Source organism: Moschus berezovskii, chromosome 20 (assembly GCF_049115385.1).
Source record: "Moschus berezovskii isolate FMDL1 chromosome 20, NW_MosBer_1.0, whole genome shotgun sequence".
NCBI lineage: Eukaryota > Metazoa > Chordata > Mammalia > Artiodactyla > Moschidae > Moschus > Moschus berezovskii.
The window spans coordinates 55,761,365-55,782,394 of NC_142479.1; the positions used below are offsets into that span (position 1 = coordinate 55,761,365).

General features: G+C 48.6%; 1 protein-coding gene across 4 annotated transcripts; it reads left to right on the top strand.

The window, feature by feature from the left end:
• The first annotated feature begins 6,759 nt into the window (after positions 1-6,759).
• On the top strand, positions 6,760-17,820 carry CD300LG (CD300 molecule like family member g). Of its 4 annotated transcripts, none has more exons than XM_055407985.2 (7): positions 6,760-6,873; positions 7,749-8,075; positions 8,696-9,122; positions 9,960-10,072; positions 12,143-12,195; positions 15,116-15,235; positions 15,717-17,820. In XM_055407985.2, exons 1-7 carry the CDS (start codon positions 6,831-6,833, stop codon positions 15,828-15,830), a joined length of 1,197 nt encoding a protein of 398 aa, XP_055263960.2. In that variant the 5' UTR covers positions 6,760-6,830; the 3' UTR covers positions 15,831-17,820. The 4 variants fall into 4 exon arrangements, with proteins under 4 accessions (XP_055263960.2, XP_055263961.2, XP_055263965.2 ...); XM_055407986.2 differs by having other exon boundaries at positions 8,789-9,122; XM_055407990.2 differs by having other exon boundaries at positions 9,041-9,122.
• Positions 17,821-21,030: the final 3,210 nt, after the last annotated feature.

Genomic DNA, 21,030 nt, shown 5'->3' on the forward strand with positions numbered 1-21,030 from the left:
ATTAATCCTAAAGGAAATCAACCCTGAATATTCATTCAGAAGGACTGCTGCTGAAGCTGAAGCTTCAATACTTTGGCCACCTGATTGGAAAGAGCCAACTCATTGGAAAAGACCCTGATGCTGGGAAAGATTGAAGGCAAGAGAAGGGAGAAGCAGAGGATGAGATGGTTAGATAGCATCACCGACTCAATGGACAAGAATTAAGCAAATTCCAGGAGATAGTGAAGGACAGCTAAGCCTGGCGTGCTGCAGTCCATGGGGTTGCAAAGAGTTGGACACAACTTAGAGACTGAACAATAACAAATTCTGACTAGTGAGAGGTGGTAGCTCATTGTTTTGATTAGCATTTCTCTAATAATTAGCGGGGATTTCCCTGGTGACTCTGCAGTAAAGAATCTGCCTGCCAATGCAAGAGAAGATCCCCTGGAGAAGGAAATGGCAACCCACTCCAGTATTCTTGCCTAGGAATTCCCGTGAACAAAGGAGCCTGGTGAGTTACAGTCTACAAGATCACAAAAGAGTTGGGCAGGACTTAGCGACTAAAACTACAAGAAAAACGATCAGCGGTGCTGAGCATCTTTTCATGTGCCTACTGGCCACGTGTGTCTTCTGTGGAGAAATGTCTGTTAAGGTCTTCTGCCCATTCTTTGATTAGGTTATTTGTTGTTTTCCTTGTTGAGTTGTACGAACTGTTTGCATATTTTGGAGATTAAGTCCTTGTTGGACCAGGACCATTTAAAATTCAAGCTCAAAGCTTGAAGTTTCCTAGGACACCCAAAAGACAGGAAGCTGAGTGAAGTCCATGGTGGCTTGGTTTATTTGCAATTCATCCTTCTCCCAAAGTGAAACTCTTTGAGTGATAAAAATACATATATAACAGATTCCTCACCTTTAGAGGGCCCTACACTGTTAGCTCACTTCTTGTAAATCAGTAAGTATTCCCAGACACAACGGCACCTTGCCTGCATAGCTCATCTTTCTGGGTTTTCTACTTGCAGATCTCAGCTTGGTAATCCCTCATGCTCTTGTTAGCTCTTCGCTGCCTGCTTTTTTTTTTTAAACAGATAAACTTTACATTGGGGAATGATTTTAGATTTCAAAAACTTTGCAAAGTTAGTACAGAAAATCCCTGAATACCAGTCATTCTGTTTCCTCTAATGTGTGTTTCCCTATCTTACATAACCATGTACATTGGTCACATCTAAGAAATTAACATTGATATATTACTATTAATTAAGCTCCAGGCTTTAATAGTATTTAACTAGCTTTTCTAATGTTTCTCTGGTGGCTCAGTGGTAAAGAATCCACCTGCCAATCCAAGAGATGCAGGTTCAATCCCTGGGTTGGGAAGATCCCCTGGAGAAGGAAATGGCAACCCACTCCAGTGATCTTGCCTGGGAAATCCCATGGACAGAGGAGCCTGGCAGGCTACCAACCATGGGGTCTTAAAATAACTGGACACAACTCAGCAACTAAACAACAAGCAACAAGCTTTTCTAATATTCTTTCTCTGTTCTGGGATCCAATCCAAGACACCACATTGCAGTTAGCCTTCAATGTTTTTGAGAATATTTAAAAATATGTCTGTTGCATCCAGCTTCTGAGAGAGGATGGTCCTAATTACTTCCATCTTACATTGCTGCTCTCCCCCATCGTTTCACTGGCATTCCTAGAAATGAAAAAGAAAATCCTTTAAACAGTCAACATAAGCAGTTTTTAGATTTGTACAGTGGAGGAAGTTGAACAATTGAGTTTGCCACTGACTGGGGACAAGGGGGTGGTAAGTGGAACAGAAGATGAAATGTATATGAAAAAACAAAAAAACTTTGTGTTGGCTTAAGCCACACCCCAAGGGCTTCCCTGGTGGCTCAGATGGTGAAGAATCTGCCTGCAATGCAGGAGACTAGGATTCAGTCCCTGGGTTTGGGAAGAACCCCTAGAAAAGGAAATGGCTACTCACTCCAGTATTCTTGCCTGGGGAATTCAGTGGACATGGGAGTCTTTCGGGCTACAGTCCATGGGGTCACAAAGAGTTGGACACGACTGAGCCACTAACACTTTGACACTGCACACACTCCAGAAACAAACTGCAACTTCTTTACCCATCTAATGTGTGGCTAAACACATTGAAGTCTATCTTCTGCTCACACCAAGTCTGCTGCTGGCCTGGAATAGTGTGACTCAGGGATCAAGGCTCTCTCCAGGCTCAGTTATCTTTGTTGGGTATAATACCTTTGATCTCTCTCCACACCTTCACTTATTTGACTGATGAATTGGAAGGAAGAACAGGGCATGTGTCACCCAGCCCTCTTTCCTTTACTTTTTCCTTAGAGCTGGCTTGCCTGCAGAGAGTGTGTGTTCTGGGCTGCCTATGACTGTTGTTTAGTCCCTTAGTTGTCTCCAGCTCTTGCGACCCCATAGACTGTAGGTCTGCCAGGCTCCTCTGCCGATGGGACTTCCCAAGCAAGAATACTGGAGTGGGTTGCCATTTCCTTCTCCCTTCTTCTGCCTGTGAGTAGAGTCTTCTTAATTCTGAGGTTCAGGATTAGAAAGCTCACTCTCATGAAAAAAAATAAAAAGAATTTTATTATGTAAAAAAAAAAGCTCACTCTCCTACATCTAAAACCTGGTTACTGCACCTGTGTAAACACAACTTAAGCTCTTTTTCTTTTTTCAAAGATTCATGCATCATCTAAGACAGTGGTTCTCAACCTAGAGGAATTTTGCCTCCCAGAGAGACATTTGACAATGTCTAGAGAGTTTTTGATTGCCTATACTTGGGGGGCAGGGAGGAGACTGACAGCATCTAGTGAGTAGTGGCCAGAGATGCTGCTACATGCAGGTTACCAACCTCCCACAACAAAGAATTATCTGTCCCCAAGTGCCAATTCATGCTGATCTTGAAAGCCCTGATCCAAGGGGAACAAATGACCATCTTAGATCAACAAAAGTGACTTAGTCCAAAGAAAGTCCAAACCAGAGGGAATGGACAGGGGTGACAAAGTGGCACGCATCAAGCTAGACACTTCCAGGGCCAGATTTTGTCTGCCCTGCCAACAGGCTTTTTCTAAATCCTGCCCAGCAACTGGGACTTCCATTTCAATCTGGGTCTTCCATTTCAATATGGGTTTTCTCAAATGACTCAGGATAAATTTGGTCTCTTTATAGTTTTCTCTGCTCCTTCCTTCCTCCTGTGTGTGTGTGTGCTGAGTTGATTCAGTCATGTCAGACTCTTTGCAACCCTAAGGAGTGTAGCCCGCCAGGCTCCTCTGTCCATGGGATTCTTCAGACAAGAATACTGCAGCATGCCCTCCTCCAGGGGATCTTCCCAACCCAAGGATCAAACGTGTGTCTGTTACTCTCTACCACATTGGCCAGTGGATTCTTTACCACTAGTACCACCTGGGAAGGGACTCTAAACCTGGAGGTCTTTACTTACCATCAGGGCCTAGAGCAGTAGAGGGCAGCCTTCCTCATGGTCTGCCAGTGCTAGCATCCACTGGGCTCCCCAGTTTCTGATGGGCTGCACTGTGGCTGTTTCCTCCTTTGCATGGCAGCTGCCTCATCCCCTCATCCCAGCCATGGCACCAGCAGGCATGGCCAGACCACCTTTGGGCTTATGGATGTCATGAGGATGTACTGAGGCTGCCACAAGCCCATTGGTCCAGGAACCCTTTTGCCCGCCTGTTCTGCTATCCTGGGATGGGAGGGCACCTCCAAGTGCTCCAGGAAGGAAGCAGGACACAAGTATCCTCTCCTCTCAGATCTCCAAGCCTATTGTGTACGGAGGGGTTCGTATCCATTGTCCATCCCCCATACACCATGGGGCAGGATCAGGTGCAGGGCCCAGACCAGTGCCTCACTCCAGGGTCTTCGCCCTAGGATCTTTTTCTTTTTTGAAAGTAATTTATTTCTTTATTTTGGGCTGCACTGGGTCTTCGTTGCTTCGTGCAGGCTTTGTCTAGTTACAGCGAGTGGGGGCTACTCTCTAGCTGCCGTGCTCAGGCTTCTCATGGTGGTGGCTTCTCTTGTTGAGGAGCATGGGCTCTAGGATGTACGGGATTCAGTGGCTGCAGCAGGCAGGCTCAGTACTTGCACCCTGCAGGCTCTAGACCCTGGGCTCAGTAGTTGTGGTACACGGGCTTAGTTGCTCCATGGCATGTGGAATCTTCCCAGACCATGGATCGAACCCATGTGCCCTGTATTGGCAGGCAGATTCTTAACCACTGGACCACCAGGGAAGTCCTGCAGGATCTATTTCTAACGGAGCTGTCGGACCCCCCTCTCTCCTGGCTAAGTGTGGAGCTGGTGGCGTGGAGGGAAAGGACATCATAATACACATGAAGGGAATAGGGGGGCGCATAGTAGACACCACTCCTTCTCCATAAAATAAAAATTTTGGCACACTGCCTTTACTCTCCCAAAATATCATAAATAACATGCTTTCTCACGCACTTAATTTTACAAAATGACAGTATAATGCCTGGGCTGTAATAGAAGGGGGAAAAAATTAAAGGAAAACAATTGTAACCAAGTAACATATATTTCAAAGTGTTGAGTTCCCTGGTGGCTCAGACGGTAAAGCATCTGTCTATAATGCAGGAGATCTGGGTTCAATCCCTGGGTCAGGAAGATCTCCTGGAGAAGGGAATGGCAACTCACTCCAGTATTCTTGCCTGGAAAATCCCATGGACAGAGGAGTTTGGTAGGTTGCAGTCCACAGGGTCGCAAAGAGTCAGACACGAATGAGAGACTTCACTTCACTTTTTTCAAAGTGTTGATGCTGAGGCCCCATGACACTGGAATAACACAGTCAAGTGTCAGATGCTTGCCCCTGCTTATGACAAATAAATTAGGATTTAAGGAAAACAAGATCAGAAATTATTCTGTATAAGGACCACTCCCCAAAAAAGAGCTAATACATTATTAAACACTAGAATTAAAATTATTTTGATCTGTGTTTTTAAAACTGTGATTATCTTTCATAGTCTGAGACCATAACAGAATTCTCACAGTTTTGAACTACCGTCTCTGCCCATTAAATGCCAGCAGCTCCCCCCACAATGTTGTGAAATTAAAACATACCTCCTAATTGACACAACACTGTAATTCAACTATTTAGTCGATAAGTTGTGGTCCAACTCTTTTGAGAGCCCATGGACTATAGCCCACCAGGGTCCTCTGTCCATAGGATTTCCCAGGCAAGGGTACTGGAATGAGTTGCCATTTCTTTTTCAGGGGATCTTCCCAAACCAAGAACCCATTGGCAGGCAGATTCTTTATCACTGAGCCACCAGGGAAGACCCCGAATCAACTATACTTCAATGAAAAATAAAAGGAAATAAAACTTAACTCCCATATCACCAGAATCACACTCACACAATCTCCCTTCCCAGAACCACTGAGTTAATTGATCCTTCAAATATTAGCTCAGCAAGTGGATAAAAGTTCCACCTGTACATATGGAAATACATATGCCAAAATATTAACAGTGGTTTTCTAAGAAAAGAGGGGAATAACAAACACTCCCATTCTTCTCTCCTCTCTTTTAACATTTTTGCATTATGTAAAATTTTGCTTACAATATGTATGAATTTGGAGTCAGAAAAAACAACCGACAGAGCTATTTTGGAAAAACGATATGCCAGGACTCCCTTCAGCGTGCGTGTGTGTTTTATTCCCTTTCAAGAAGGATTGGGTTCCACCGTGGGAAACCTCTAGCTCACTAGTTAAAATGCCAAGAGAACTCAGTGCGCCTGGGGAGCCCAGCCTTTCTGCGTGGCCTGCAGGTGGCTCCAAGTACCCGGCTCGGCCCAGCCGGACAGCTTCCCTCACCTCCGTCTGCACCGCCGCCTAGTGGCCGAGGGCGATACTGCATCCTCCGGGAAGCGATGGGGACAATGGCCAGTTGGCACTGCCTCTGAGTCCCCTACCCTCTGTACCATGGACCATTGTTGAAGCTTAGGCACCACGTCTGAGAATAATGGTCTTTTAAACGTATAAAACAAAATATACGTTTAAGAGAAAACCAATAATATTGAAGAGGTTATTAAAATATTTATAATTATGTAGAAGGAAATGGCAACCCACTCCAGTGTTCTTGCCTGGAGAATCCCAGGGATGGGGGAGCCTGGTGGGCTTCCGTCTATGGGGTCACGCAGAGTCGGACACGACTGAAGTGACTTAGCAGCAGCAGCAGCAGCAGCAGCAGCAATGCTATAATAAATGCGCTTTCTCATTAGCACTTTAAATAACTTACTGTAGTGGCAGATCTAATAACTAAGTGAGGAGGTGCACACGTTATTTCACGCTATCGGTGACAAGTTGAGTGCTAGTGTCTGTGATTTTTAATTGGTGACAGTCACAGAATCCCCTGGACAGAGGGGGCAGGCTACAGTCCATGGAGTCGGGCTACAGTCCATGGGGTCGCAAAGAGTTGGACACGGCTGAGTGACTAAGCACAGCACAGCATCGCAAACACGACTCCTAAGGAAAAGATAAATGTTACTTCAAGGTTAGTGAAAGTAAAGATGTACTATTTTCCCACCCAGATTCACGGACTCCCTGAATTCACAGGCCCTCTGGAGTGCTCGGTGGTGAGCATGGTTCAGATCTCCTGCAAGAGTTTGGGAGAAGCGCTCCGTGGGTTTCCAGGGGTGGGGTCGGCGCGTGCTAAAGGGCCTTGGAGGGAACAGCCGAGGCGCCTCCTCCGTCTCCAGGACCCGCACGGCCCCTCCCCTCCCTTCCTGGTCTCCATCTGCCTCTGGAGGAAGAGAAAGCCCCCGTGCAGCCAAGAGAGGAGCTTCCAGTTGCCCAGCCGTGCCCTCACCATGCGGCCCCTCCTCATGCTATGGAGCTGCCTCTTGCTCCCAGGTGAGATGGGGGCGAGGGTGGAGGGATGTGGGGCTCATCCCCAAGCTCGCCCCCTGGGTCTGCTAGGGGGACCTCCTGAATCTACATTCGCTGTGGCTGTGACGCAGCCCCTCCGCCTGATCCTTCCAGGATTCGCCCCATCCTACTCCTCGTCCTCAGCCCTCAGAGGGGCCACTTGCTGCTCGTGGAACCAAGAGCCAGGTCTTCCCCCAGACCTGTGGGTCCTGGACCCCTGGTGGCTGAGTGGCTGTGAGAGTAGCTTTGCCTCTTTTGTCTATATTTCCTGACTCAGTGCCAGCCAGGGAGCTGAAAAGACACCCTTTATACTAAACTCAGCAAATATTTCTTGAACTTCTGCTGTAGCGCTCACAACAACCCTGAGAGATGAAGAATTATTCCATTTCATCAATTCACAGCCTGCTTTTCTTTTTCTTTTTTTAATTTTTTAACATAAAATTTAGGATGTATCATATAACTGATGTCAGTTCCATTGACTTTTTTTTAATGTTATATGAAATCATGGTAGCTCTTACATATGACAGCATCTTAATTCAGTGACATAGGACATATTATCTATAGGTGAGAAAACTTAGAGAGGTCAAGCAGTTTTCCCAGGATCACGCAGCTACTAAGCAGCTGTGCTGGGATTCAAACTCCCTGCTGTCTGAATCTAGAGTTTCCCCATCACCAGCCTTCAATACACCAGGTTTAGGGAAACAGTAACAGCCCTGCCTCCAGGGTTCCTCGGTGGCAGAGCGGAGTACCAGTTCTTGCCAGGGTTGCCCCAGGAAGGGAGTGACTGAGGAAAACCTTCTGGTCTTGACCTTGGAACTTCAATCAGGGAATTCCAGCCTTCACGCATGCTGTGGTTTCAGGTTATGGATCGGTGGTGGACCCGAAGGAGATCAGTGGCTTCGAAGGTGACACTGTTTCCCTGCAGTGCACCTACGGGGAGGAGCTAAAGAAGCATCCGAAATACTGGTGCCGCGAGGTCGGGATCTTCATCTCCCGCTGCGCTGAGACCGTCTTCGCTGGAGGATACGGCCAGGAGGGGAGGGTGTCGGTCCACGACAACCGGCGGGAGAACAGGTTCACGGTCATCCTGAGGAACCTCACCCTGAAGGACATGGGGAAGTACTTGTGTGGGGTCAAAAGAGTGGGCTTCGATAAGACTGCCTCAGTCTCTCTGCTTGTCTTTCCAGGTAACAGACTTCCCTCTTTCCCTGGGGGGGATGCAGGGTCATGGAGTTGGGGGCAGGGGAATTGCACCTCCCCACAATAGAGGACAGCTGCAACACAAAAGGGGGGTGTTCCTGAGGTGTGACCTGCTTGTTCAATACACTTTCTGTCTTTCTTTTTTTTTCGGCTGTGCTGGGTCTTCACTGATGTGCCCAGGCTGTCTCTAGTTGCAGTGAGCAAGGGCTACATTCTGTTGCAATGCATGGGCTTCTGACTATACTTCTCACTGCGGCGGCTTCCCTTGTTGTGGCACGCAGGCGTGTGGGCCCAGTAATTGTGGCTCAAGGGCTTAGCTGCTCCGAGGCGTGTGGGATCTTTCCGGACCAGGGATTGGACCCATGTCCCCTGCACTGACAGGCAGATTCTTAAGCACTGGACCACCAGTGAAGTCCTCAAAACAGTTTCATTGAGACCTCTGTTTGGGATGCCCTGTAGCTGGGGAGGTTCTGAGAAATTAGTCCTAGGGAGACTAGGGCTCAGGGGTCAAGGGTCAGAGGTCTGAGGATGCTGGGAATCAAGGATCAGGGAAGGTGCTGAGGCATTGCTTTTGGACTTGTACCTTCTCCTGGTCTCCTCCTGACAGTCACCACAGCCAAGCTGGGGAAGACAGAGGCTGAGGCCTCTCCGTTCACAGGGACCTCCCTGTCCAAGCACACAGCAGCCTCTCCGTATGCAGGGACCTCTCTCCACCCAGCAACTTCTCCATTTGCAAGGATCTCTCCTCACCCAGCAACCTCTCCGTATGCAGGGACCTCTCTCCACCCAGCAACTTCTCCATTTGCAAGGATCTCTCCTCACCCAGCAACCTCTCCGTATGCAGGGACCTCTCTCCACCCAGCAACTTCTCCATTTGCAAGGACCTCTCCTCACCCACCATTCTCTCCGTATGCAAGGACCTCTCCTCACCCAGCAACCTCTCCTCCTGCAGGGATCTCTCAGCCATTCACACAATTGGACTCTACCTCAACAGAGGACACCAATTTTGTCCCCAGCAGCAGCTCCAAGTCCAGGTGAGTCCCAGGTGACCAAAGCCAGCTTTCAGGTCAGCACTAAACTATAAGGTGCCTCTGAGCCAATAAGAACCCAATATTCCTTCCTCTGTGTCAAAGCGCTCATGAAGGGCAGATTCTGCATCATCCCACCCCCTACCCGGTACTACAGGGGCCAGCAGCCCTGTTGCCTTGGACATGCAGGCCCCCATAGCCCCCAGTCCCTACCTCACTCCCTGCCCAGTTTTAGGGAAAGCCACCCTAGTCCAGCAGCTTTTGCCTGAACACTTTGCACTGGGGCCTATGCCAAGCATGAAAATGTAGAACCAAACAAAATGATTTTTTCTTACCCAACTGGATTCCCAGCTGGAAGGACTGGCTCTTGGGGGATTGTATACAAACTACGTTTCTCAGATGACGTTAGTGGTGAAGAACCTGCCTGCCAATGCAGGAGACATAAGAGATGTGGGTTCGTTCCCTGGGTCGGGAAGTTCCCCTGGAGGAGGGCATGGCAACCCACTCCAGTATTCTTGCCTGGAGAATCCCATGGACAGAGGATCCTCACAGTCTACAGTCCATGGGGTCACAAAGAGTTGGACACAACTGAGTGACTGATCATACTCCATTACTGGTAGCCAGGCAACTGCTCACGGGTTCAGACCCTGCTGAAAGTGTCTCCTGGGGTTGGCGACAGGGTCTGACGCCCCTTCCATTGGGACTAACGGGATGTTGTGGTCCCTGATGCTCTCTGATCTCCTTGGGAGAGATGAAGGATGTGACCAGGACTCAGAATAAGAATGCCCAGTGTGTCACTAACATCTGGTAACAGCCACCAGGCTCCTTCCATCTCGTCCACAGGGTGTCCATCCCACTGATCCGGATCTTGGCTCCAGTCCTGGTGCTGCTAGCCCTTCTGCTGGCCACGGGCCTGGCCGCCCTCGGCAGCTGCATGTTTCAATGGCGAGAAAAAGGTGAGCCATGTGGACGGGAGGGGTGAAGGGCTCTCAGCCAGGGGTCTCCCTGAGACCCATAATCTCCCCATGACCCCAGAGAGACCTTGTGGGGCTCAGTGTGTGCATCTCAGACATGGGTGTCAGGAGCCCTGCTCCTCTTTTCTGAGGGATCCGCGGGGCAGTCCACAAGCAATTCAAATGGGGGAGCAAGAGACTGGGGGCTCTCATCTTGCTCTGATCTGTCCAGTCAAGCTCATCAGCCACGTTGCTCCCTGTTGATCCCGTGAACCCATCCGTGTCCAGTCTCTGTAGGTTCTGACCTTGTGTGAGGACTGACTTCAGGGTGGAGTGCTGGCCGGAGCACTTGAACAGGATGTACCTTGAGGCCCTACACCAGCTGCTGGGTCTCTAGGGATGCTCAGCCCCTTTCAAGGCTTGGCTTCAAATTCCCAGCTCTGTCATTTTTTAGCTGTGTGGCCTTGGGCAAGTCACGTAACTTCCTTGAGCCTCAGCTTCCCCAGATATATGGCCTACAGAAATAGAATACAAACCACATGTGTGGTTTAAAATTCCCTGACTGAGTAGTAGGGAAACATATACACTACCATTTGTAAACTAGAGAGCCAGTGGGGATTTGCTGTATGACTCAGGGAGCTCAAACCAGGGCTCGGTGACAACCTAGAGGAGTGGGATGGGGTGGGAGGTGGGAGGGAGGTTCAAGAGGGAGAGGACATACATGAACCTGATTCATGTTGATGTACGGCAGAAACCAACACGATATTGTATAACAATTATCCTACAATGAGAAATAAATAAATGTTTTAAAGATTTCCCTAACAGTCACACACAATAAAGAAGAAACGAGTGACGTTAATTCTAATAATAAACTTTATTTAACATGATCCAAACCTTTATCATTTCAACGTGGAATCAATATAAAATACTAATTAATATATTCTACATTCCTTTTTTCATATAAAGTCTTTGAAACCCAGTATAATTCAAAGTAGTCACATTTCCAGCGCTCAGTGGCCACGGGTAGCTCCTGAGGTGGATGGCACAGATAAAGAAGGCTTAACTAAAATAACAGTACTGGGAGATGCCTTGTGCCAGGCACTGTGGTGTGGCTTTTGCTATTTTTATCTCCTTTAATCTTAATACTGTGGAGTTCAGAACTACTTATTACAAAACCTGGGCTTCCATGGTGGCTCAGCAGTAAAGAATCCGCCTGCAGTGCAGGAGCTGCAGAAGACGAGAGTTTGATCCCTGGGTCGAGAATATCACCTGGAGGAGGGCTTGGCAACCCACTCCAATATTCTGGCCCGGAGAATCCCATGGACAGAGGAGCCTAGTAGGCAACATGTAGTCCATAGGGTCGCAAAGAGTCGAGATACGACTGAAGCAACTCAGCATGCACACATGCATTACAGTACCTACAAATACCCCATTTTATAGGGTAAGAAATTGAGGCACAGAGTGGTTAAGCAGTTTGCCCTTGGTATAGCTGGGAAGCCGTACAGCCAGGAAGCCAAATTTGCCAACTGGCAGTGTTGCGCCAGTGCAAGTGGCCGTGATGGGAAACGATGGGCCTGCCACCCACCTCCTCCTTGTGGGGCCCCCAGGAAGAAATGTCAACTCTGCCCATGTCCCTAGACCCCCTCAGAGGAGCCAGGAGGATCCCATAGGGTGAAAACATTCCAATCACAACCTCAGAGCCTCAGAGCCCCTTGCCTCTCACATTGCAGTCCCCAGCTGGCAGCAGCAACATCCCCTGGTAGCCTGTTAGAAATTCAGACTCTAGGGCCCCAACCTCAACCTACTGAATTAGAATCTGCATTTTTATAAAATTTCCTATACACGCATTGAGGTTTAAAACACAATGACCTGAGCACACAGAATCACTTCCCTAGCCAGTTTCTGGCCCACACACAGCAATTTCCATGTAATGAACTCAAAAGTCAGGGTCACTGACAAGGGGTTGGGCTTCTCTGCTGAATCTTCCTGCCTGGGAAGCCCCAGGTGCAAGGGGCCGTCCATCTCTGTGGGAGCAGCTCCCGGCTTCAAGGGGCTCCTTCTGGTCTCTTTCAGCTCAACTGGCCTCGGAGACACAGAAGAAGGACAAGGTCCATCTCTCCCACTTGGTAAGGAAGGAGACAGGCCCAAGCTCAGATACCCCTGAGGCCTGAAGTCAAGACTCACCCTGACTTCCCATCAGGTGCCAGCAGGTCTCTGCTTCTGGCCTAGGGCCCCGTTCTCATTCCTCTCCTTGAGGCATCAGAGAACACTGGAGCTGGATCCACAGCGGGTCTTTGAGATCATCTAACCCAGCCTTTCTCTAAGTTTGGTACAAACTCCCTTTCAAAACACCTGGGGGTGGGGTTGGGGTTGGGGGCCTATTAGAAACATTCTCTTCTACACCAGTCCCAACCAAACCCTCTAGGGGTGGGGCCAGGAACCTGAATTTCAAACACAGCCCTGGGGGATTCCGACAGCACACTGGACTATGACTACCAGTAGATGCTAGTCTGCTTTTGCAGAAGAGAGCACTCAGGCCCAGAGAGGGAAAATGTCTTGCCCAGGGTCACACAGCAGGCGGTGGGTGGCTTCAGAGTTCTCGACCCCCATTTCTCCTCTTTCCAGAGCACCCGTCTCTGAGCTTTCCTTGGTTCTGAGACCAAGGCGGTGTGCTACCCTGACGTTCAAACTGAGGGGCCAGGGGGCAGGGAGAATGGGGGGGTCCCTGTGCCCATTTTCCTAGAGAGAGGCTACCTGCTGCCAGGCCCCTCCCTTATCCCTGCAAGGAGAGACCCCCACTTTCCATATCAGCACCCTACAGCGAAGGTCACCCCTAGAAGACAGCAGCCCCACCTGCCTCCCCCACCCCACCCCACCTGATCTTTCCTTCCTCAGCTGCTTACTGAGGAAGTCCACTCTGACTCCCTTAAACACTAGAGCAGGAAAGGGGGACTGCCATTGCCTTCTTTCCTGGCGCCAGCAAGGAAAAAAAGACTCAGGCCAGATGCCCCCAGGGAGGGCCTGCGGTGGGATGGGGTACTAGGCTGTCCTTCGCTTAGGAAGCAGCTGTTGTTGTCTCAGGAAGCTCAACAAGACCAGCGGGGTGGATGGGAGTGAGGGAGAGGTCATGGGGACAGATGCAGGGGCTGACATGGCCACTGCCAGGACTCTCTTCCTGGCTCTACATCCTGGGGCTCGCCCCTCCCCAACTCAGAAAGAGAGGCTGGGCTAGAGGGAGACTCTCCATGCTGCCTCACTACTTGTTTTTCTAGAAGCTTCCCAGGTGGCGTTAGTGGTAAAGAATCTGCCTGCCAATATAGGAGACATAAGAGATGTGAGTTCAATCCCTGGGTCAGGAAGATCCCCTGGAGGACACAGCAACCCACTCCAGTATTCTTGCCTGGAGAATTCCATGGATGGAGGAGACTGACAGGCTATAGTCCATAGGGTTGCATAGAGCTGGACACAACTGAAGCGACTTAGTACACATGCAGAAATAGAGGCTCATATAGATCTTATATAATACGATCCAGAAAATGCCTCCACGCTAGCTGGACCAGCCCAGGGTCCACCGCGTGGGCAGAGGGACCATTGAGAGATGCAGATGCTCCTGGGGCAGAGGGCAGTGGTCCTGGCCACAGCCTACAAATGCAGTTTGGTCTCTGCCCCCCTGAAGCTCTTTCCTCAAATTTGGTCACCCCTGAGTAGGTGACATTTCTGCAGCTGTTGATGGTCAGTGGTCAGCAGTGGCTGGGTTTTGACCGAATCCCAAAGCTATCGGTATGGGATTCATGGGAAATGGAAGTGACCTTGAGAGCTCTCGGGTCCAGCCCAGCTCTGCCATGTCCTCCCCACAGGCAGGGCTGGGATGGACAGGGGGCCGTGAGTGACAGCATTTGTGACATCTCTCTCCCCCTCCCCATGCCTTCAGGCCCTCATTCCCCCGAGTCACATCTCACCTGAGAAACTGTTCTGACTCTTACCTTGTCCCCATCAGCCTGCAGGTGTCACTAGCGGGGGCTCACACTTCCACCTCTACCCCCCGCCCCCCACAATTAGAGTATTGCTCAAAGCCGGGGCCCAGTTAGTAGACAAGAGACATCGTCACTAAAAGAAGTGTGCATGAGGCCCTGCCAGGACGGCAGCATAGCATAGGAAAGAGCTTGGATCTGAGGTCAAATAGTCACAGGTTCAAGGCCCGGCTCAGCCGCTTACCTGTTGTGTGATGTCTGGCGAGTGACATTACCTTTCTGAGCCTCGGTTTTCCCATCTCTCAGGACTGTGCTTAGAACAAGTGAGATGAGCCATCTCGTAGTAATCCAGGAAGTGGGAGCTTCTTTCCTTGGCTTCAGTGCCCATCAGACTGTGGGATCTGCTGGCTGCTCCAACTCAGGGCAGCTGTACCCTTAGGAGAAGTGGCTGGGGGCCTCGGCCAGCTCCAGCCTCTGCTTTGCCCAGCTGCTGGGCAAGAGAGTGAGAGGTAGAGGGGCCCAGCACTCACACCTGAGGACCATGGGAGCAGCTGAGTGTCAGGAGATGGGCTGCCTCACTCGTTCTAGACTACCCGTCTTCCCTCCCTGGGCCTCGGTTTTCTCATCTGATCAAGGAGGGGTTGCTCAGATGGATGATTCCTAAAGAATCTTTCCTGTGCTGTTTGTTATTCGGTGAGTCTTTGAAGGGTCTGACTTTGCTGTCTCCGGCCTCTGACAAAAAGCCTGCAGTGTTCCTGCTTCAAGGGGAGAAATAACAATCATGGAAACAAATTAATCACTCCAAGGGTTCCCAGTTGTTGAGTGTGATAAAACGTTATCAGAAATGTTTATTATTTTCCTAAGGGGAATATTTCACTCACCATTTTACAGCTTGGGAAATTGGGCCCCAGAGAAGTTAAGTGGCTCACCCAAGGTCACACTGAGACATAGTAAACTGGCCCTTTAAGGACTCTGACTCCACAGCCCACCCCGCTGCCTGTCCTTCCTGCTGCTCCGGCTTGCAGCCCACCCCTGTGGCCGAGAACAGGCTGTTCTGACTGAATCTGTGTTTCAGGCGCTGGGGAACAGCTGGGTCCCGGAGTCCGCTGTGATCAAGCTTGCGGAGCCCACTGGGCCTCCCACCAGCCCCAAGCCCTCCGCCAGCTCCAACACAGAGATCTGGTGCCTGAGCCAGGTGTGGACAGAGGGCTCTGAGGGGCTGGAGGCACCTAGCCTGGCTCCATTCTGACAATGCAGGGAAGTGGGGGAGGGCCCTGCTCTCAGCGTCCACACACCACCCCCACCATAACCAGAGTCTTGGCCATTTCACCCGGGAAGCCAGGGCTCCTGACTTCACATCCTCTTTTTTTTCTGACCCAGAAAATTTCTTGAGTAGTATGGTGGGAGTGACAGCTTAAAGAATTCTGGGCTGGCAGGATTCCCACGTCTGCAGTCAGAACCCGGCCTGAGGCCACAAGGATGCTCCCCCAGGGAATGGGGAAATGGAGGGTGTGAAACAAAGCCTTGGGGGTCCTGGGGAGAAGGAGTGGTTAGTCCTACGTCTCTTAGATGGACAGAGGCCCAGAGCTTGTGGGAAAGGCCAGAGTGGACCCAGTAGCTGCCTGGAGATCCCCCAGCTAGGCTCCGATTTTCACACCACACTATTGTCTTTACAGACTTCAGAGGACGACGAAGCTTCTTCGCGGCACCCTGAGGGAGACATGACCCCAGCCTCTACCCTCCCCATGTCTGGGGACGAGCCGGGCTTTTCAAAGTTCAGCTCAGTCTAGCCACCAAACACCCTCCTTGAATCTCTGGAAGGGCTGAACTTGCACTAACTTGGACAAGCTTCCTGCTATGACTTAAGAATCCTCCTGCCAGAGTCCAGGTCTCTCCCCAACCCTTCCCAAGCTTTCCTCCTGCCCATCTCAGCTGACCCTGAAGGCTTCGTCAGCCCTGGAGTTCTCACAGTTCCAGCTGGAGACCGGGACCTCCCCAAGATGGTCACATCCTTGGGCAAAACACACAGCCGCTGGACCTTCGAGGAGTCAGGCAGGGCTCAGAGGGTCTGGTCGAAGTTTGTATCTGCTATGGGGGTCCCCTGGGCCTGGGTGCCCAGTCACAGGCCCCTCCTAACTCCCCTTCCAGACCCCACCTTCTCCTCCCTTCCTTCCATCCTCAGACTCAGGTCTAAGTTCTCCCACATAAGCTGATGAGGAGGAGGGAGCCTGTAGGGTTAGCCTTGATCCGGATTTCTCAAAGCCAATTGTGAACCACCTGCATCCCAGTCCTTCAGGAAGCTGGTTAAAAAGATGATTCTGGGGCCCCATCAAGAGCTGCCCAAACCAGGATTTCGCTGGTGGTCCAGTAATTAGGACTCCATGCTTCCACTGCAAGGGGCATTGGCATGGTACAGCCAAAAAAAAGAAGAAAATAAACTACCAAAACCATCTCTGAGGCTGGGCCTGGGGTTATGCATTTCTTCCAGGTGCACCAGTGATTTTAACACTGGTGTTTGAGTACCAGTGTGCTGCTTGAGCTCTTAGGTCCTTCCAGCTTAGAGTTGACATTTGGTGTGTGGAGTCTCCCCCTTCCCCCTATAAGGCCTGCTCTGCCCACCACACCATGGCCCAGCTGGGGGCTTTCCTGGACCTGCCAGGCATCCGGTCCCATCACTTCATGGAAAATAGATGGGAAAACAATGGAAACAGTGACAGACTTTATTTTGGGGGGCTCCAAAATCACTGCAGATGGTAACTGCAGCCATGAAATTAAAAGACGCTTGCTCCTTAGAAGAAAAGCTATGACCAACCTAGACAGCATATTAAAAAACAGAGACATTACTTTGCCAACAAAAGTCTATCTAGTCAAAGTTATCGTTTTTCCAGTAGTCACGTATGGATGTGAGAGTTGGACTATAAAGAAAGCTGAGCACTGAAGAATTGATGGTTTTGAACTGTGGTGTTGGAGAAGACTCTTGAGAGTCCCTTGGACTGCACGGAGATCCAACCAGTCCATCCTAAAGGAAATCAGTCCTGGGTGTTCATTGGAAGGACTGATGTGTGCTCGCTTCAGCAGCACATATACTAAAATTAGAAGGACTGATGCCGAAGCCAAAACTCCAATACTTTGGCCACCTGATGCAAAGAACTAACTCATTGGATACGACCCTGATGCTGGGCAAGATTGAAGGCAGGAGGAGAAGGGGACAGACAGAGGATGAGATGGTTGGATGGCGTCACCGACTTGATGGACATGAGTTTGAGCAAGCTCCGGGAGTTGGTGATGGACAGGGAAGCCTGGCGTGCTGCAGTCCATGGGGTCGCGAAGAGTTGCTCACGACTGAGCGACTGAACTGAATCTGAATCTGAATAGGGCAAGGGAGTCAAAAGGAAGGGAGGTCACCCCATAGGCCTCTGGGCTGGAATCCATCTTGGCTGAGGGGTGCGTGCTCACCTAGGGGAGGCTCCTGGGACAAATTATCCAGGGGAACAAAACAAGACAGTTGGCCAGAGGGAAGATAAAGACCTGGATAACTGCCTCTATAAAGGATTTAAACTTCCCAAAGGCACGGCTCTCAAGACTCTCGGAGTTCGCCCATGCTTCTTTCTGCTTGTACTCTGCTTTTTCAATAAACGTTTACTTTTCTCTTTACTTTCTGCCTCCTCTTAGATTTCTTTCTTGTCAAGGCAGGCCAGGACTGGGGATTTAGGCCCAGTGGTCTAGCAGTTAGGACTCCTGGTCAGGAAATTAAGCCAGCTGCTGCTGGCTGCTGCTTACTGCAAGCTACTGTTCACTGTTGCATGAGTCCAGAATCAGTCTTCCTACTCAGCGTGCATTCCAGGCTTTTGAAGGAGGATGGAAAAAATCTCGACTCCTTCCTTGTCAAGAAAGGATTGATTGCCTGTGGGTTCTGGCAGCTGGGAGGTGGGTAGGAAGAGCCAGAGCACAGATGGAGGTGGATATCTGAAAGGGAGGAGGGGGACTTCCCTGGTGGTCCAGTGACTAAGGGTCTGTGCTCCCAATGCTGGGGACCTGGGTTCCACCCCAGTCAGGGAACTAGATACCAAATGTCCCAACTAAGATCCAGCGCAGCCTAATTAATTAATTAAAATATCTAAAATAAGTAAATAAAGGGAGGGAACAGGACAGGACCCTAAGGAGAACCTGAAAGTGACCCTGAATTTGGTCCCCTGGAATGGGGGTCCCCCATTTTCAGGGGAGGTAAAGCAACAGAACTACTACTTTTTTTTCCTTTTTCAACATTCAGAAAACTAAGATCATGGCATCCAGTCCCATCACTTCATGGCAAATAGATGGGGAAACAGTGGAAACAGTGGCTGACTTTAATTTTCTGGGCTCCAAAATCACTGCAGATGGTGATTGCAGCCATGAACTTAAAAGAAGCTTACTCCTTGGAAGGAAAGTTATGACCAACCTAGACAGCATATTAAAAAGCAGAGACATTACTTTGCCAACAAAGGTCCGTCTAGTCAAGGCTATGGTTTTTCCTGTGGTCATGTATGGATGTGAGAGTTGGACTATAAAGAAAGCTGAGCACTGAAGAATTGATGCTTTTGAACTGTGGTGTTGGAGAAGACTCTTGAGAGTCCCTTGGACTGCAAGGAGATCCAACCAGTCCATTCTAAAGGAAATCAGTCCTGGGTGTTCATTGGAAGGACTGATGTTGAAGTTGAAACTCCAATACTTTGGCCACCTGATGCAAAGAGCTGACTCATTTGAAAAGACCCTGATGCTGGGAAAGATTGAGGCAGGAGGAGAAGGGGGTGACAGAGGATGAGATGGTTGGATGGCATCACCGACTCGATGGACATGGGTTTGAGTTGGTGAGGGACAGGGAAGCCTGGCATGCTGCGGTTCATGGGGTCGCAAAGAGTCGGACACAACTGAGTGACTGAACTGAACTGACGCTGAGAAGTGGTCCTTCATCTTCAATTTTCTGGAAGAGTTTATGTAGAATTGGTAAATGTTTTATATGTTTGGTAGAAATCATCAGTGAAGACATCTGGGCCTAGAATTTTCTTTGTGGGAAGGTACAAGCTAGACATTATTGCTCATTGCTATTTTACATAGACAACATTAACTTGGATTCTTACATATTAGCTTTTCTTTTTAAAACATCATGTAAATGGTAAAGTCTGTCAGTTTTTATCTGAAAAACTCTACTTTATCAAAATTCTTGGAAGGATTTTGTTGGGTATACAATCCTAGGTTTACAGCCATTTTCTCTCGGCATTCTGGAAATACTATTGTTTTGTTTTCTAGCTGTAAGTGTTGCTGCTGTCAGACTGAGTAATGTGCTATTTTTTTTCTCAGACTGCTTTTCTACTTCTTTTGGTGTCCTGAAGTTTTACTCCTGGCCGCAAACTTCAAATTTTAAAAATATGTATATTTACTTATTTATTTGGCTGAGCTGGGTCTTAGTTGCAGCACCTGGGATCTTTCTTGTGGTCTGAAGGATCTTTTAGTTGTGGCATGTGGGATCTAGTTCCCTGACCAGGGATCGAACCCAGGCCCCCTGCATTGGGAGCTCAGAGCCTTAGCCAGGGACCACCAGGGAAGTCCCAAATTTCTCTTGTTTGGTACAAATCTTTATATCTGTGGGTTCATATATTTCATCTGTTCTGGAAAAATATTAATATTCAAATATTTGTCTGTGCTTCATTCTTTTTAATGTCTCCATTGATCAGAATAAAAAATTTTAGACCTTTCCTTTATACCTGCTTTTACCCTCTCATATTTCCCTTCTTATCTCTGTTATTCATTGTTTTATTTTTTCAGTTCTATCTTCTAGTTTAGTACTTCTTAAACTTGAAAATGCCTATTAATTACCAAGGAATCTTGTTAAACTACAAAATCCTTAAAAAAAATATTTGTTTGGCTACGCGGGGTCTCAGTTGCAGCACTCAGGACCTTCAATCTCCACTGGGGCACACAGAATTTTAAGTTGCAGCATGTGAGCTCTTTCCTGTGGCATGTGGAATCTATTTTCCTGACCAGGGATCGAATCTGGGACCCCTGTTTTGGGAGTGTGGAGTCTTAGCTACTGGACCACTAGGGAAGTCCCTAAAATTCAAATTTGATTCAGTAGTTCTGGATAGGGCCTGAGAGTCTGCATTTCTAACAAGTTCCCAGGGTAATGCTGCTGCTAATCCAAGGACCATACTTAAGGGAGCAGCTTTTTTAATCATTCATCTCTTCAGTTATGTTTGATTTGCTGTTAGCTCCCTTCATTTAGTTTTTGTTTTAATCATTGTATTTTTTTATTTCTGTAAGTTCTGGATGGTTCTCCTTCAAAACCGACCATTCTAGTGTCTTGTTGCTTGTTAATTTTTATAATGCCATCTTTTATTTCATTAAACATTTACACACATGTGGTTAGTCTACATTTTGTGCCGAATATCAGAAGTCCTTAGACCTATAAATATATTGTTTATGTTGACTGTTGCTCATGGTGTTCTGTTTCTCTGTTTTGTGAGCTTACATTGTGAGCTTGTGTTTGGATGAATCTATGGAAAATCTGGAGGCTGAAATTGAGGATACTTTCTTCCAGAAACAATTTGCATTTGCTTCTGTCCAGAGGGATCCAGAATAGGATAGCAACTTGGGACTAGGTCCCTAACATACCAGAATCTTAGGTTGCCTTATCTTGACCCTGGGTTAATATCTAACTTACCAAATGTGATGCTAATATTGGCATTTGCCTTTAGCACAACTCCACCTTTCCTGTCCATTCACCATGCTTAAGAGGGCTGTTTTGTTTTGTCACCTCTTTGAGATTTCCCTTCCCACAAATCCCAGCAATGCAATAAAAATTGTTTCACATTGGATCTCATTGTTTAAAAGCACAAGGTCCCCCTGAGTTTTGATGTCTTAGTGATTTAGTGCATAGAAGCTTAATTCATATTTTGAAGCAGATCCCTAAAACATTGCCTGCATTTTCAAAACAACTGAGGATTGGTAGATACG